General features: G+C 40.8%; 1 protein-coding gene across 1 annotated transcript in view; it reads right to left on the bottom strand.

Moving 5' to 3' along the window:
- The window catches only part of ulk4 (unc-51 like kinase 4), a 67,406-nt gene that overhangs the window by 14,296 nt on the left and 34,863 nt on the right, over positions 1–18,247 (bottom strand). The window contains exons 27-33 of the mRNA XM_076081404.1: positions 18,035–18,129; positions 15,838–15,889; positions 15,182–15,386; positions 14,189–14,281; positions 9,198–9,246; positions 6,739–6,844; positions 239–405 (exon numbers count right to left, since the gene is read on the bottom strand). Coding sequence (XP_075937519.1) covers positions 239–405; positions 6,739–6,844; positions 9,198–9,246; positions 14,189–14,281; positions 15,182–15,386; positions 15,838–15,889; positions 18,035–18,129 — 767 coding nt within the window. The remainder of the gene's footprint in view (positions 1–238; positions 406–6,738; positions 6,845–9,197; positions 9,247–14,188; positions 14,282–15,181; positions 15,387–15,837; positions 15,890–18,034; positions 18,130–18,247) is intronic.

Here is an 18,247-nt window from a genome sequence, read left to right as displayed (position 1 = left end):
TTAGAAGTATATCATACAAAGGATATTGGTGTGTAACTTGCAAGAATAGCAGCTACATATTTAATCCACGGATGCATTTTGAGGTAGTCGGTAAAGCAGAAGGCAACAAAGCTGAGATCACATCGACATTAACTTCTAACTCATTAACTTTACAATTAATGGCTATTCATGTGCCTCATCAATGGGTTTTCATTCTCAGTATGCTAGAATGTGAGAGAAAGTGTTAGAGTGGACGTACCTGCAATGCGGAGCGGACAACAACAGATGTTTGTTTTAGGATGCTGTGAAGCAGTTCCAGGACGGCTTGTAACACAAGATGGCTGACCTTCCTCCCAGCATGTCCCTCTGCATCCAGGTGGACTAGTGCCGCCTCTGAGAGGGTGCTCACCACCACCTCTATTAGGCCTGTACAGTAGAGGAAAAGTCATTGGATAAAGTTTTAAAGGATACCATTTTACACTCTGGTGACAGTCTGGACCAGAGGTCTCCAACATGTTTTCCTCTGAGGGCTAACTTGGCAAAATGAAACTTGCTGAGCGATACTCAGTGGAGCATTACCATTAGCAGACATCGTTTCTGTCTTACTTTTATGGTCCTTTAATCACAGTACGGCCACCATAGTCACCACCTCTGTTGTACTCCCGTCATCTGTGAAGGGCTTTTTGTGCTTTGTTGGAATGTGCGGCACTTTTTCGTCAAAAATAAGTTGTACACAAAATAACACTTAAAAACTGGTATTCTGTGTGATTTTTCAGCAAATTGCATTACAACTGGAAGATCTCGAGTCTTACATGAATCGTTTGTTTACCCCCACCCCCTACCACAAGGGCATTAAACATTGCACAGCTAACATCAGAAGTGACTGTATACACATGGTCATGTAATAAAATACACCTGTTGGAAAACATGAAGCTCTTGAGCTGCCCGTCTCTCATTATCATTATGTAATATAAGTTCATTAATGAATTAATATGAGTTCAAATCATAGATTGTAACCACCTACTTCTACATTCCAAAACAACAGACCTGTGTCTCTCTCCTACATGTATGTCGGAAGTACAAAGAATAACAGTGTACCTGAGCCTGACCTGAGTAAATCTCTGTGGCTGCAGGCTCTGGTTGGACTCCACAGAGCATCGATACTGTAGCTCCTCTACATGGAGAGGGACAGTCTCCCTCTTAGGTCGAATAGCAATTCTTGTCACGAATTTGCCCAGCAGAGAAAAATAGCGGAATTTGACATGTGGCTTTTTAAACGGAAATCAAAGCTGTGTGAATTGAATTCATCTGTGAAAATCAGTAGCTGACAGTATAAATACACCTAAGTCCACAGAATGGTAAGTAGGTAACCCAAACAGCAACAACAAAAGACACCATAATTTAGATGCTAATCTTAAAATATATTCTGTTCCCCTCTTTGTATCGCTGTGCCTTCCTTCACTCTATCCTTCCCTAGACAACTGTCCAATGTAGAACAGTTTGAGAAGCTGCTAACCCTTGCTAAGTCATGAATAAATAGCTCCTGCTAAAGTGCAAAACCATGTTCCTTTGCTCATTAAATTGAACATCACAGAGAAGATACTCTGCATTTTGCGGCTCGATTTGTGTAGTTAGTAATTGTAGGCTTCTGTCCCTGAGGTGTTCTCACCAAACATCTCTCTAAGTGAAGACTGGATACTATCTGACCGGGTTGTCATGAGACATGCCTTCCGATAAATTCACACTGTGCCAATACTTTGGCTATCAATAATGAAAAAGTTGTACTTCATTTTCATTTCTGTGCACAGAAGGGTAACAGTTAAATACCTTTCTTCACTGGGGAAAACTCACCCAGTGTTATTTTCTATTCCAATAGATCTTTATTTAGAATGTAGACGTCGTGTGTTTATTTTCGTGAGCTAAACTGCAACACTGCCGACACTAGAAAGCTATCAAGCTAGCCTGCTGTCAGTGGGATGCACTGTTACTTTGTCAAGCTGCCTCATAATTGAATAAACAGAGTGCTCTACTTTGGACTGTTCAGTCAAACAGAGACCTCTTGTGCTGTTAATGTGATCCGACAATGCAGTCCTCTTGAGAGGAAAACTCTGTTCTACATCGCTGCTCATGTATATGCAAATAATATTATTCTGTTATTATATGTTGAGAATAGCTGTCATCACTATACACGCCGTTCTTTACTAAAGAAAAAAAGAAAATATATTAAATACATTCTCTAAAAGTTCCTGCTCTTTTAAGCTACCGATCAACAGGGCATGTTAGCTGCATAAGTCAACACAAACATTGCTCTTTGATTGTGTACTGAAAACTTAAAGCATATGCTGATACTGAAAACATACAGTACATATAGCACAGAGTCTGCTTGTAACTGGTGATCCTATGGACTACTAGGATATAAAATTCCCTTATTAGGATTCTTCATTTTCTAACTGGCTGAGTCAATGTTGTAAAAATCTGCCAAAGTCTTACTTAGACAAAACAGCACTAAACGTACTCTATTAATAAGTATGTTTTTATGCTTAAACTCTACACGCATTCTACCACGATTAGGTTGACATGACACATGTTTTTCAAAAAATGTACAGCTCAGTAAGACCCTTAAAAAAGGTCAAACTACGCATTAAATTGATAAGGGCTACAAAGACAATGCAAAGTTCTGTTGGAAGGGAAGGGTTCCAATAGTTCCAAGGAAGCAGAGAAAACCTAAGAAATTGGAGCGGAAATTTGAACCAAATCCAACATTATTTTCAAATGTTTTCAACTGTCACACAACAGTCGCCAAACCACAGGCAGACATTACAAATCTTTTGATTTGGTCACATCCAAACAAAATACGCCTGATCACAGACCAAAGACATGAATCACAAAGCATGTAACATTTTAGGGGTTAAATTTGCGAGTCACTGTAAACACACACTGTGACACAGGTACGATTAAGTCATTGTCAAAAAACTGTCACAGATTAAACAATATGAAAAAAGAAATAACTTCAACCAAAAGACACATCCACATTTACTGGGTGTATCCTTTGCAGGTGCACATACAATGTGTATGGTGTCCCAGCAGAGCACCCAGTATGAGCTCTCTGCGTGTGTTCATGACTGCATAATGTAATGATGAGGATTACTGTTACTGAGAGGTATGGACGTGCATGTATCTCTAGATTGTGTGTGGGTGGGTGTATGTGTCCACTTTTATTTATTTACAAATATTGCTTGCTCATTTTAAGACCCAATGAATAAGTTCTGAGTGGAAACCAGTGTGCGTTGTCCTATTTTGGAGTTAAAAATAGACATTCTACAATGCTTTGTGACATTATCTATTTATAAGCCACAGTGAAATTATTTCTATTGGAAATCAACGGGATGGATGGCTCAGAGCATTACTGTCTAAGCAAAGAAGAAAGTTTCGTGAGGACAGAAAAACCTACTGAACTGATTAAATATGATTAATGGAGAATATTTCAGTTCATTTTTCAATAATGTGACTTTCTCCATCAATGTATGCGGCGTCTTGGTTGGTCTTCAAGGACAGAGTGAAGAATGCTTTGGTCAAAGCATGTGTGCGCTTAATAGGGCGTCCACCTCTTGGTCGATTAATTGACTCATTTCTGGTCTTATTTCGACTAACATTTCTTTAGTTGACGAGTCATTTTTATGCTTTTTCATGCTGTTTCCAAGAAACCTATTACCATCTCTGGCAAACGAGAGAGAATCAACTAAACCAACTAATCGATTATTCGACAAAATCATCACCAGTGTTAGTCGACTAAGAATTGTTTTGGTTGACTAAATAATAGAAAACGTATTTTATTCATAAAACGTTGTCTAGTATGTGTACAACCATGTTTTTTTTCCCACCCTACTGCTGAAAGAAGTGTCCACTTCCACCGTATTCTGTGGTGCAACCTGACTGACTCCACAGGAGCAGAAAATGTCACCGCAATTTTGCACTAAACTTAAGATTTATACCAAAACAGAACTCATACTCAAACAGCGCAACAGGCTGCTTGTTAATGCTTTCCAAGATGTCCCAAATGACTGTTCCAAAGATAACTAAGTTCAGGCAACTAAACAAATAAGTTAAAGTTAGGTTTAGACTGTGGTCTTGTAAAACAAAATACTCAACATACAATTATATTTTAGAAATATATAAGTATATACAAATATTACAAATCTGTATACGTCGATAACTTTTCACGAGTAAGCTGGGATTGCAATGCAAACTGCACAGGAATCAATGCAATCTATACAGAGCATAAAGACCAAAACATCGTAAATGTACTGTCAAAAGTGTCTTATTGACTGTTATTATGTCAAATTGAAAACATCGATATGGATGTGGATATAATTATGCCAGGGGGCATAATTGATTAGACACATATGGACCGTCAGACCATTATAGAATTTTTTTTTACACCGTTTGGGGAAATAACCTGAACCCAATTTCAAACGGCAATTTATAGATGCAAGTTTCACAGACACTAGATAACACCGGCGCAGAGGCAATTACCTAAAGCATTCCTCTGAGCTTCTCACAGAAGGTCAAGAGAAATAAAGATTGGTGGCAGAGCGAACCCAGAGAGCAACATCAAAGAGCCAAGGAGCCCCTAAAGACTTCTTTAATTATTAAAGAACACGCTTTAATCAACTGACACCTCGTCAACACCCAAACACCAAACTCATGGGTTGATGGGAACACTTCCGAACTGTTGGGTTGATTTTTTTATTACATTACATACTCTAGATGTGTACAACCTAGACTTTCTATATTAGTCTGCTTCATGTTCACAAATGAAAACTGAGCCTTCCACAATCATATACAATAATAAGAACTTTGTTTAGGAAGAGTCTCTTACTCCCCTCTCTCCCCTTCCTGTCTCCCTGTATCACATTGTCACTCACTTCAACCTCAAAATTTCTCCTCTATTATCTCATCCCTCCTCTACGTCTTCTCACCCAAAATGCACCACATTCTCTCTCTGTGTATCCCATTCTTCCTCTCTGTCACCTCTTTGCTACCCTTTTTACCTCCCGTTTTGCTTCCCTGGCTCTGTCATGTCTTCTCTCTCTCTTCTCTCTCATGCTTTTTTACCATCTTCTATTTCCTTCTGTTGTTCCGTTCTCCCTCCCTATCTCTGCCTTTCTCTCTCTCTTTGGTCCCTCTGTCTTCATTCCCCAGGGGGTATTATCTCAGTCGGAGGCAAATCTGCCCAATTATAAACCTCATCTCCTCTTTCTCTCTCTCTCTCTCTCTCTCTCTTTCACACACACATATTGGGTGCTCCTGCATCCACATCTACTCTCGGTTTCACACATACACAGAAGCAAAAGCACAAATAAATTCACACAAGCACATAAACAATCTCCCCATTTTGCTCTTCTTCACTGTCTATTTAATTTCCTCCCAGCGCGCGCGCGCGCGCACACACACACACACACACACACACACACACACACACACACACACACACACACACACACACACACACACACACACACACACACACACACACACACACACACACACACACACACACACACACACACACCTTCCCTCCCGTTTCTGTCACACCTTAAAAAGCCAATTATACACGCTTCCTCCCTTCTCCTCTTCCCTCCTCCTCCTCACCCTCTCCCTTCTTTCTTGCCATCACCACGCTGATATGGAGTGAACCACAACTACAAAAAAGGGAGAAGAGGAGAGTAGAAGATAGCGGAGGAGCTCAAAATAGAGAACAGGGGAGAAGGAGAAAATGGGAACAGAGCGATGGAAGGAGAGGAGATGATGTGGCAAGATGTGATCTGAGTAGATTAGAAAAGTAGAGGGAGAAGAGGAGAAGGAGGCACAAGAAGAGTTGAACAAGTAAATACAGGAGAGGAGAGGGAGAGAGCGTTAATTGCCTGGCCAGTATTAATGCTGGGTTGACAGTTTCTTGTTGAGAGGGAAGCTGATTGGACGATAATGATGCTGACTACTGAACTGCCGCACTGCTGACCCAATGAAAATAGGAGAGGAAGGGTTGATAGTGGTGGTAGTTTTGGGGAGTGAGGGTGTACAGAGGAAAAGAGGGATAGACAGAATGAGACACAGAATAATGAGTGAAAGAGGGAGACAGAGAAATGAACACTGTCCTAAATAGTCATTTGAGAAAGCAAGTATTATTGTGTTACATTTCCATTGCTGCTGAGAGTTGCAATTACAGCGTTGAACTGTGGGTCCTGAAACATTTGCATACACACACATACACACAGAGGCAGCAGTGTTTGTAAATGTTTTCTTGCAAGCATCTGTAATGTACTGCATTCATGCTCTAATGATTCCAGGCTGCAACCGTACATGCCTAAGCTTTTGTGCCTTTATGCAATCGACAAGAAATCCTAATATTATTGAGTTTCACCATAGCTGAAGGACAAAAAACATTGCCTCTGCCTCATGCACAAACACACACAAACAGCCAAGGTTGTTGACCAGATTAAGCTTTGTGCTCACAGCAGGACAGCAGGCTGGGGAAAGCAAGATGTCAACAAGTAACATGACAATAACTAATGCTGGCAGAGTAGATATGCAATACCCACACTCTGCTGCAGTAGGGTCAATGACAGACGGGCCTCTAGGACTCACTTACCTCACTCACTAACAATAGTGCTCGAGTAAGAGACAGCACAAATCGAGAAAAGTAGAGAAAAGACGGTTTTCAAAGCAGAGGTATCTTCCCTCTCTTCCAGCATACTGTACCTTGTTGGTATTGTGGCTCCAGGTCCAAGACTGTGTCTCCACATAGATTACACAACAAGGCGATTGCATTCTGGACCATCCCACTGGTAACATAACTACTGTTAGCCTGTAGAAGGTAGGGAGACAAAACAGGAGAACTAGGTTACAGTTCAGCTTACAACATCTTATATTCCTTAATGAATTCACAGTCAAATGTTTTCCATTTAGAATGTTTTCACATCTACTGTCTAACGTCAACGTTATGTGATGACTTAAGATAAATAATGCAATTAGAAGTATGGTAGTGAATGAATGTACACAAGGTCAATAATAACTAGTGTGGAGTGTGGACCATACAAATCAGAAGCCAACCAGCAAGATAAATACTGTAACTGTCATTATACACTGATTGGATTTATGTATTATCATTTTGTAAAAGGAAATGTATATCTTGTCCTGAAATCCCTGGTTTATCAGTTCAGTAGGTCTGCAGTTTACTGGATGCAGGCCCGTGGCATGTCTTTTTGTCACCACTGAATATCAGTGAAGCTTCTGTATAATAGAGAGCTGCTGCCTTTCCCATGTTTTAAGGACTGCATGTCAATGAGACATAAAATAAGCACTTTCCAGATCTTTCAGTCTTTTTGTTGTTATTACAGGTCAATTTTATACTTTGTAACATAATCGACAGGTGCTCGTGGCATATTTATTGTCAGAAGCACAGCTATATTGACAAATATTTCTTCACACAGAAAACAGAGAGAATAACTTAATATTTCACCCGAGAAGAATCTGTTCTGCCTATTTGAGTTTAAATTCATTCTGTTTATTAGAGGATGGTCTAGTTGATGATCAATTGGGTTTGAAGAGAACAAGAAGCAAGGCTGTAGTCTCCATTTCCTTCCTCTGATCTCCTTAACCTTTCCCTTCTCCTTTGTTTTTCCTCCACTCACTGGTTCCTTCTTCTTTCTCCTCCGTACAAAACCCTGTCTCCGTCCTCCTGCAGTAATTCACTTCTCCTTCTCTCTCCTGCCCTCATTTCACTATTTGATCCTCTCTGAGATACACCAGCTCTGCCCGCGGGGGTCCGCACGCGTCAGTGTGATCTGTGTACGGGCCGATAAGCCTGGCTCGTACTCATCATGTGCGGTAGCCTGAGGCTGAAGACAATGATATCAATTCACACCTACTGTAGGACAGCCTGCCTGTCAGTAACGGCAAATGATAAAGCTAATTTATTTTGATCTTTATGGACTAATGAGCTGTGAAAGGACTATCGTGTACATCACTGAAAGCATAGACCCGACTAAGAGCAAAGAGGAATGGGGAAACAAAAGTGAATTTTAACTTATTGACTTACTGTCCTGCATTTTACATTTTTTAGTGGTGCATCTACAGAATGTACAGTATAAGTGAGATAGGATTTGTTTAAGTATTTGACTGTAAGCCACTGTGATCAGTCTTCTGCCTCCTCAGGCACAACAACCAACCAGTTGAAGAAGTCTAGTCTGCTTCCTGACATCCTTTCATGTCTGAAGCAGAACTACTTCATCATCCAGACAAATAAGATTAGGTGAGTTTCTCCACGACAAGTGTGATCACCAGTGGCAGGTGTAATCAATCCAGATCACAGTGTTTCAGGCAGCAAAAATCAATGCAAACGTTAGCAATACAGACGGCACTAATAAATCCAGACATGACTGGTTCAGACAGGAGTAAACAATCAGGAGAGGAGTTAATCAGGCTGTTGGATAAGAGTGTTTAACATTCTGCATCAGCTACTCTGGGCTGGACAGGCAGCCATGCAGAACACTGATTATTTAGAGTGAGTGAGTGAGTGAGTGAGTGAGTGTGTGTGTGTGTGTGTGTGTGTGTGTGTGTGTGTGTGTGTGTGTGTAAATTGTTTGCTGCAGCACAAGTGTTTTGGTTTGCTAAAAACAGATTGTTCTGTTTGTGGGTTCATTAGATTCTGCGTGTGCAAAAACGGTCAGGTGAAATAAATTGTTTACTGGAAACGTTGTTCTGCTTCGCTGATAACAGACGCGTGCTGTGTGCTTGTGTGCATGCATTTGTTTGGGATCTTAATAGCGGAGTCTATATTCTCACTCTATTAACCGTTCCTCCTCTCTGTGGCTGACCTGCCAGTCAATTACACCAGCCCTCTAATAGGTCAACACCACTCAGGCTAATTTGCATAACTACATCTATGAATGTTAGATGGAGCGAGTAAGAGACGAAAGAGAAGGAAAGAGACAGAATACAACTGAGCTGTAATAAAATGCCATAAAATAATACAGATTGCGTTAACAAAGATTGATGAGCTGATTGTAAGACTATTTAAACAGTCTGACTGATTGATTCATTGACTGACTGAATGAGCAGTCAGTCAATGAGGAAGACTTTGTTACCTTTAGCATATTAACTCTCAGTGATTTGCTGATCGGCTGAATAAAATTGATTAAGTGAGATTGGTTTCTTACCACAATGAGTTGAAAGATGGTTGGTAGGATCCTACTGTGTTTGATCAACCTGAAAAGCAAATGGGAAAAATACATATTGGAGCGGAGGTAGAAAGTCGAGGGTCACAAGTGTATTTAATTTAGAGGCAATTCACCACACTGTTCACACACACACACACACACACACACACACACACACACACACACACACACACACACACACACACACACACACACACACACACACACACACACACACACACACACACACACACACACACACACACACACACACACACACACACACACACACACACACACACACACACAGGGCTGTTTCATCTTCATTAAGGTTGGAGTTCCGCTACAATGCTCCTGTCTGGTACCAGCGGAATTGTGGGGAGAGAGGAGATACGAAAAGAGGAGACGCGATGAGAGCAAATGACGTGAGAGGAGGTGAGAGAGGAGAGGGAAGGACACGGAAAGAGGAGTTGAGAGTTGAGGAGAGGATGAGGGAAGAGAAGAGTACATTTCAAGAGGAGTAAGGAAGGAGAAGATTAGAGAGGAGGGAAGAGCATTTGGGCAGAGAATAGAGGAAGGACAGAGGAGTGGAACAAATGGACAGGAGTGAAAAACAAAAGAGTGATGTGGATGAATCCACATTGAAAAACTAGAAGGAAAAGCTGTGAGAGAGGGCGAGAGAGATGGCTGTCTATATTAGCAATGACATTCTGTCTGCTTACTGATTAAGGTTCTTTGATTTGCAACCAATTGCCGTGTGGTAGGAGAGTCAACACATATGCACACACACCTAGTGTAAGAACGCAAGAAATTCAAACTGTAATGGGAACAAAGCCGGCTGAAGTCAGACCGGTGTTAATATGCTAAAGGTAACAAAGTCTTCCTCTTAACTATGATTTATAGCTTGTCTGGCAGGCGTCACACCACTTATGGAAACCTTTCTGTGGACTTTTCAGCGGCAAACATTTAGGAATGAACTTTCGATAATGTAATGTTCTTTGAACCTTACTAGACTGATGGTGTATAAACTGGGTGGCTGTCTTCATTTGATAAAAGTTAGCTGTTCCGGTAGAAATGCATCTTAAATGTTTTTCACTAACTGCTCAATGGCCTACTTTATGTTCTATATGTTTACTGACCCATTTAGTCTCTTAGAGTATATGACTACTTTTGCAGCAGTCATGTACCCTGCTTTTAACACAGAAATCAATACCAGAATCATTTTATCTTGATGTGTGCTGAGAAGATATTCCCCACACCATTACATAGTATTCTGAGCAAAAACCTCAGCATCTGCAAAAGAGCTGAGTTTCTGCCATCAGCACACCACTGAGCTGCCGATCCAACAGTATTCAAATGCATTAAAAAGATACTTCTTTTTAGCTGAGCAGTACCCATGTCCATCATGCACACTGAGAACACTTGTAGAGTTGTGGACACTGATTATATCTCTGTCGTAGCTGTTTTACCTACCAGAGTGATGATGAACTATATATTAAGAGTGTACTCTATTTTAGGCCTTCAACAGTTTATCTTATCTCACCTTATGAACGAGTAAGTGTGTGTGTGTGTGTGTGTGTAGATGTGATGGATGTCCTCCCATTAGGTAGGTGACAGGCGGAGAGATGAGAGGACAGGCCAGGCCAGCGTGACATGATAAACTGAACCACCTTTAAACGATCAGCCATACATCAATAGACACAATGCACAACACCAGACACTGAACAACCCAGAGCACAACAGACTGTCTATAACAGAACAAACACAGACGAGACAACCCTTACTGCATTGGTCATACTCATTAGTAGCTTTATAATAGAGAATATAAAAACTATCACTTCATGGATAACCACTAAGATTTATTAACCTCTGTTCTACTAATGATATAATTCTGCTGTCAGATATACTAGTAGCTCTAAATCATCGTCTTGGATTATTTTGCAAGGGCATACTGGACCTTGTTATGTCAAGTGAAAAGATAATAAACACCAAAGTTAAGGCAGAAGATTGTATCTTAGCGTTTGAAAGTTTTAGTCACTGGGAAGTTCTGCCCTGGAAGATGGTCCAATTATTCACAAATGACACATCTTGATGAGTTTCTGTATCATCTAAAGACTATTTTTCATGCATTTATTCACAACAGAGAGCAGCCCCGTAAAACAGGCTGTTACATGCAATTACAGGCTTTTAGCGTGTGAAACCAACCACCTTGGTGTGGTTAACACCTAATGAATGCACTTTTATCTGGCTTAGGGAGACTAAGGTGTCCAAATGACTATAGCAAATTGATGGAGTAATGGTTTTGCAAGGTTGAGTCCATGAAAAGCTATTACGTTATGGTAAAAGGAGTTGTTTAAGATCGAGATACCTTCTACAATCACAAGACAATAGCCAACCCAGTTAATCTTTGAGAAAATATTACCCGATATTTGAATGATAACCACAAACATTTGGCAGACAGACAATCAGTATGTAGGAGTTGAAAACATACTTGCGCACACACACACACACACACACACACACACACACACACACACACACACACACACACACACACACACACACACACACACACACATACACACGTAACCCCACAGCATAAGGTTCTTTGGCTAAAGGTCATAGTAAATGTAGTTGTTTGAAGGTGTGTCTGGGCTGCGATAATGCAGAGAGAAACAGCAGGCTGCCTTCCCAACGTTAATGTCCCCAATTTACCATCTAATTACCGCTCGGCCGGCTTCATAGCCACACTTATCTAACCAAGACCCAGGCAATTTAATTTCTGATTGTATAACCGCAGTGATGGAGGGAGAATTGTGGAAAGAGGGCACGGAGAAAGAAAGAAATGTGGACTAATGTTAATAAATTAGAGATGGTGAGAGAAAGAGAACAAGGGAGACAGAGAAAAAAAAAAAAGTAAAATATTGTTAATAATGTCAGAGGAAAAAGAGTGAGAGAAAAACAGAGATGTAGAGAGAAGAGTGCTGACACCAATTTGAAAAGTTCACGTCACTCTACTTGTGTCAAGGAAAGAAGGGGATGAGGGGAACGGGAGGAAGCGAAGGACGGAGACGAGAGGGGGTAATATATTACTGATAAGAGAAGTAGGGGCGTATTCAGCTACGAGGGTGAACTCTGAACTCGTGAGGAGGGGGATGGAGATGGAGTGAAAGTTGGATATCAGTGATAAGAGGTTTGTTGAGTTAGTATTGCTGAAGTAGATAAAAAATGAGTGCATGGAAGCAGGGACAGAAATGAGGGAAGGACAAAAGAGAAGGTTAACAATCAAGGTTGTTGAAAATGAATTACAATGATGCATTCTAGAAATTGCAATGGAGCGCTACTCAAAGTCGGAGATCCTACTTGTGAACTCCAGGCAAATCCATCCACCCCGATTTCACAGAGAAAACATGTGGAGGCTGTACTGCTAAGAGCTCAATTGGGTGTACACTCGAAAGTTAGATATTTAAACTGGGAAAATGATGACCTCAGAGGTGTCTGGAATGCAGCATTAGTATTGAATGATGAAAGATTAAATATTGTAATATGGATGAAACTGCACCCTTTTTTTGCCTGCTTTTTCTCACCTTCTCAAGGAGGGGATGCATGTCGATTCATGCGACCTCACCCATTAACACGTTTTCTCTCCTTTCCAATGTAACCTTTTCCCCCCTTACTGAATCTCCCTGTCTATCTCGTTCCTACTTCCTCCTTATATCCTTCCTTCTGCCCCTCCATCCATTTTCTTGACTTCCCCATTCTCTCTCCCTCTCTTTCACCTTTACCTTCCGTCTCTGTCAACAGCTGAAAAGAGAAGACAGATGACCAGAGAATCAAGACTTACTGACAGCTGCTGTCAGAACACATCCATCAAACACACCTAAGCATGCACGAGTGAGTGCACACACACACACACACACACACACACACACACACACACACACACACACACACACACACACACACACACACACACACACACACACACACACACACACACACACACACACACACACACACACACACACACACACACACACAGGAGAGTCATCTCATGGTTACACAAGGGATCAGCAGATTCTCTGTGCAACCAAACCAGAAAACACATCATTACCTCTTTTGGTGTCAGATGACTGCTTCCTTTAAGACATGTTTTTAAATTCCTGAATACCGATTTACTTCAACATTATGCAGGAGTGAATTTTTCTTTAACGCCAGCAATCATTTTGTCTTAGTGTCGTTTTTTTAAAGAGTGTGCAGTAGACCTTTTAACAGAGCTCTTCCGGAGTAGCTAGTGTGCAAAGATATATCAGCACAATATGTCAAGTCTTTACACATCTTAGCTGATACAGCACCTTATGCCTGCCACTAGACTGATTACTACCGTAGAAAACGCTGGCTTTTAGAGGGGTGTACAAGATCGCTGCTAATAGTAAGTGTGTGTGTTTGTGCATTTATCCATGCGTGTATGCATGTGTGTGCGTGGCTGTGAATAAAAAACAGTTCGTAGTGATTCACAGTGCTGAACTGGGAATGACTGGCCTTGGCATTAAAACATTACACATGCATCGACTAAAGTGTGCCTGTGTGTATTTGTTTGTGTGCCTGCTAGGACTGCAAAACACTTCAACACAAAAAAAACTTGGTCTTGGTTATAGAACAAAAATAGTGGAGCCCAAGGTAGTATAGTCTTTTGTTAGCGAATGCATTATGCACATACAATTTCAGTTACTATAACGAGGAATAATGTATGTTAAGAGGTGGATCCATGTCTAGAAGAACAGGCTGACCAGCATCTATAGAGCAGATTTGCGTGTAAGTTTGTGCTGCTGAGCATGGGACTACTTCAATGGATGTGTAATACACAGTTCTGTACTCTACAGTGTACTTTATTATGTGAAAAATACCTGGGATGGTACTGTAAGTTACAGTAAGGTCACATTTTGGTATTGCCATGCCTCAACAGTGTTTTGTGCCTGTGTGAGTAGTACCTGCAGATCTGCGTGCTGTGTTCAGTCATCGATACCAGCAGTTTGAGTGCGTAGAGCGGGATAGGCTCTGCTGCTCGAAGAAGAGACTCATACCTAGACACGGAAATGTATGAGTACAACATTTGGCTTTCATAGTGTTAATAATGAATGTACTGTTCTTATCATAGGTAACAGAGTGTAAACTGGAACAGAGCTGGACAGAGGGGTGGAGAGGAGAACTAGAGTTATAATAATAGACGGACAGCAGAGGAGAATTTGAAGAAGAGGAGGGAATTTGAGAAGCAAATGGGGGAGGAAGGGGAGAGATGTGAGTGTAAGGAGGAGAAATGTGGATGGAAATAAAGGTGGATAAGAGGTAGGATAACACATGAAGTAACACTGAGAGAGAGAACATAAAAACGTAGAAATAATCTAGGTTCAGGAGGAGGCCGTACAGATGCACATGGAGGGTATAAAGGAAAGTGAGAAAAACCCACGAATGCCAACGTCTATTTTGTATTTTTGTTACTCTGTCATGATGAGAAATCTGTACTTCTCCCTCTGCTCTCCACAGATTGTACGCTCATTTGATGTCAACACTCATAAAGACAGATGCTTGTCAGTTAGCTGCATCTGACAGGTACTGGCATGTAACCTGAACCCACAGAAGAGGGACAAAATACTCTGTACAGCTATTTACCACACGACTAGTATCCATAACAAGGTTGTCACTTGGTATTGTCAAAGGGGGGTTAAAGGAAATGTTTTAATAGTGACGGGCATAATCAATAACAATATCACTGGCACAAGACAAAGGGGAGGAATCATTTTGACGATGCTCTCATTTCAGCTAATTGTCTAATTAAAAAGTATCACAATCAATTTGGTTACATTGTACTGATGTTAAAAAGGCTACTCATAGAACATACAATGCTCTTCTGTTCCTACACAAACAAAATATAAAAGAGGAAACCAGAGACACTCAAGCTCATATTTAGAAAGATGCCCACCCACCTCGGAAGCAGAGATTTAGTAATGAGAGCTAAGATTTGATTACAGGAGCTTCCATCGTCTCTTCCTTCTGCTGCACTTCCTCCTTCCTGTCTTCTCTCCTTCTTTTCCTCTGTCTGCTCATCTTCCTCAGTTCCATCACTCTCCTGGAGCAGCAGGACAAGACTGAGTTCGGACAGCACCCTCAAAACAAACACAGACCACTCCACTGGAATGCGCGCATACACACACAGAAAGAGAGAGTATTAATATAGTAGAAGTGTTTTGAATAATGTATTTATGCTTTTGGCTACATCTTGGCTGAGAGAATGTTTCTTAGTTGTATTTTAGTTTCCAAGGGGACCATTTATGTATGTGACATTTGACAACTGCATGACATCATATGACCATTACCTTACTTGAACATTATTAATTTAGAGGCAACAACACTAATGCCAAAATGTGAGATTCTACTGTAGGATGTCCCGGGAGGTCAATCCTAAAGGGAACGAGATGTTCAGTGACACTTTATGATGAGTTTGGTAGAGAACATTAACGTGTTTTACTCCCAAAAATATTTTCTTCAACAGCAATTACAATTTCTTTCCCTCTTTTGCAGTTTTGTATCTCTTCTCTCTAATTCTCTCCCAACCTTAAAAATGACCCTCCATCTCTCTTACCATTTCTGCTGAAAGCCAGTGTTGTCAGAGGAGGCAGGATGGCATCCACAACCTTCAAGAGACATAAATAGACAAACCGATTCAAGTTGCAGTTTACATCCATGTCTGCCTAAAATATTATTTTATCCTATTAGACACTTGAAAAACCTGTTTTGTGAGGTCACAATGACCTTGATGCCAAATGTGAGGAAATTCCCTCGAGGCGGTCCTGACATTGCGTTAACAAGAATGGGACGGACGTGTGGACAACATAAAAACACAATGCCTGAAAAAGGCATAAAAACCTTTACCCATGTCCCTCTGTAATGGTCCTTGACCAGGATACTCCGTGAGAAGCTGATTACTGTTACTCGATTGAAGCAATGCTAGAATCTGGCACAATTTCAAGCTGGTGTTGTATAAATTCATCTGCAGATAATGTCTCAGTGCCATGGCTGAAATTCTGCACCAATAGAAAATCCCCTTGTAGAAATTGTAGCAGGTAAACCACTGCCAATGTACTGAGGGATTTTATAAGTAAAAGTTCATATTCAATCTCACTGCTTAACATAAACAGTTTAAGGTTTAATTTGGTCCTGTGTTCTGTCATTTGAGGCGGAAAAGTATATCAATAAAAGCAATTTCCGCCTTTCCTCTGAAAAACACTTAATATACAGCAAATGTAAAAACAGATATATTTTAGATCAAACTGAATAGAGGACACTGTTCTGTATAAATTCAGGGGGCATCAACCGCACAGACCACTGTCACAGAGGATCAAATTACTATGGAAATGCACTGTTGAATGATCTCTTTGATCAAGCACAAACACACGCACAAATGTACTTCCGCAACTCTCAAAGTCCTTATTTAGGCATGGATCTGTAATGCATGAATTTGCATGATTACTAATATTACCATAGAAACAACACTAATGCTGAGTGAGTGTGTGTGAGGTCATTACATTGAAAGCCAGAGCGAGGAAACTACAAAGGATGTTGTCCACCACTTAATGGTGTGTGTATTTATATCACAACCATCAAAAGACTGGAGTGTGTGTGTGTGTGTGTGTGTGTGTGTGTGTGTGTGAGAACTATGGGGGGACATGTCCCTTCACTGTCTGAAATCCTGTCTCGTCCCCATTTTCTGTTTTACAAATGAATTTCCTTCAATTTGCTTTATAGCCAACACAAAAATAGCAATATGCTATTTCATCTGTATTCTCACAGGACTAGAAAGGATGAAATGTTGTATATACTTTGTATTTTCCCATTTTACCATTTGGAAATCACAGGCAACAGGGGACCTTCTGAAATTCTACTTCTGCTTCTTCTGGTAGACAAACCTCATGTATTCATTGTTGATTAGGACTGTTGAAGAACTACTTTATTCAATATACCTGCTGTGCTCAAGATTCTGTATATCATGAACTCAAAAATAAATAAGCTGTTGTTAGCATGTGGCTCCTGGATCCAGACTGTAGTCTATAAAGATGCTCAATATATCCAGGCAATCTGTTTCACTCATCTAAGTTGTAAAAATGTAAAAACAATAATTTAAAAGGGGAAAGAAAGATGGTTGTGGAGGCAAAACTTACTTCAATCTTTACTTTGTGATGAGGATTCAGAGACATAACTAACTCAAACATGACTGTGTGTCCTTGTCCAGCGGGCAATAAAAGTTAATCTGAGCTGGCTGGTGGTAATTAAAGTGTCTTCCTGTGTTATTGACTATCAGTAGCAGCAACCTCCTCTTTGCTCCATCCTGTTGCTTCCTGCTGCTCTCCACTTCCATACGTCAATAGTCATTAAACACAATCTCATAGGCCTATCTTATGCACCTACACGCACACACACACACACACAGTTCTGATGAGGCTCTGTTGGTTCAATAGTTGATTAGTGTCTTGCTTAATAGCGCACAAGCTGACCTTCTGTGCTCTGACCACTATTAGACAGGTTTACTAGCCTGGAACACACACACTGAATAGAAAACCATGGGGAATACATGAAATGGAGATATTAATGGAGACACTTCAACATAAACCTGACAAGTCTTATCGCCCTCTCATGTCCTCTGGAAGCTGTCTATCACAGCAAAGTAACGCATGTATTACTTGAGTACAACAGACAGACACATAAACACAAACTTACAGTCAGTGCTGTGTCAAGAAGACAGACAGGAAGGCAGTTGCATATTTGCTTGCATGCATACTTACAGCACTATGATGTGGAGTGATGAGAGCATGGTGCTGACTCAGGACTTCCACAATGGACAGAGATGTCTTAATCAACTCCTCGCATACTGCTGCACCTAACGGGAAATCAAATATCATTCAACTCTACTGAATCACCTCTTCAATAAAAGGGGAGGATGACCCGCAGACTGAGCAGTAACTGTGCTCCCTGTCACGATGGCTGGGTGTACCCAA

This window comes from Anarhichas minor, unplaced genomic scaffold, assembly GCF_050575085.1.
Source record: "Anarhichas minor isolate MPS153535 unplaced genomic scaffold, ASM5057508v1 ptg000080l, whole genome shotgun sequence".
Lineage (NCBI taxonomy): Eukaryota > Metazoa > Chordata > Actinopteri > Perciformes > Anarhichadidae > Anarhichas > Anarhichas minor.
The sequence above is the reverse complement of the archived record's forward strand: the minus strand, read 5'-3'. Positions and strand labels throughout refer to the sequence as shown.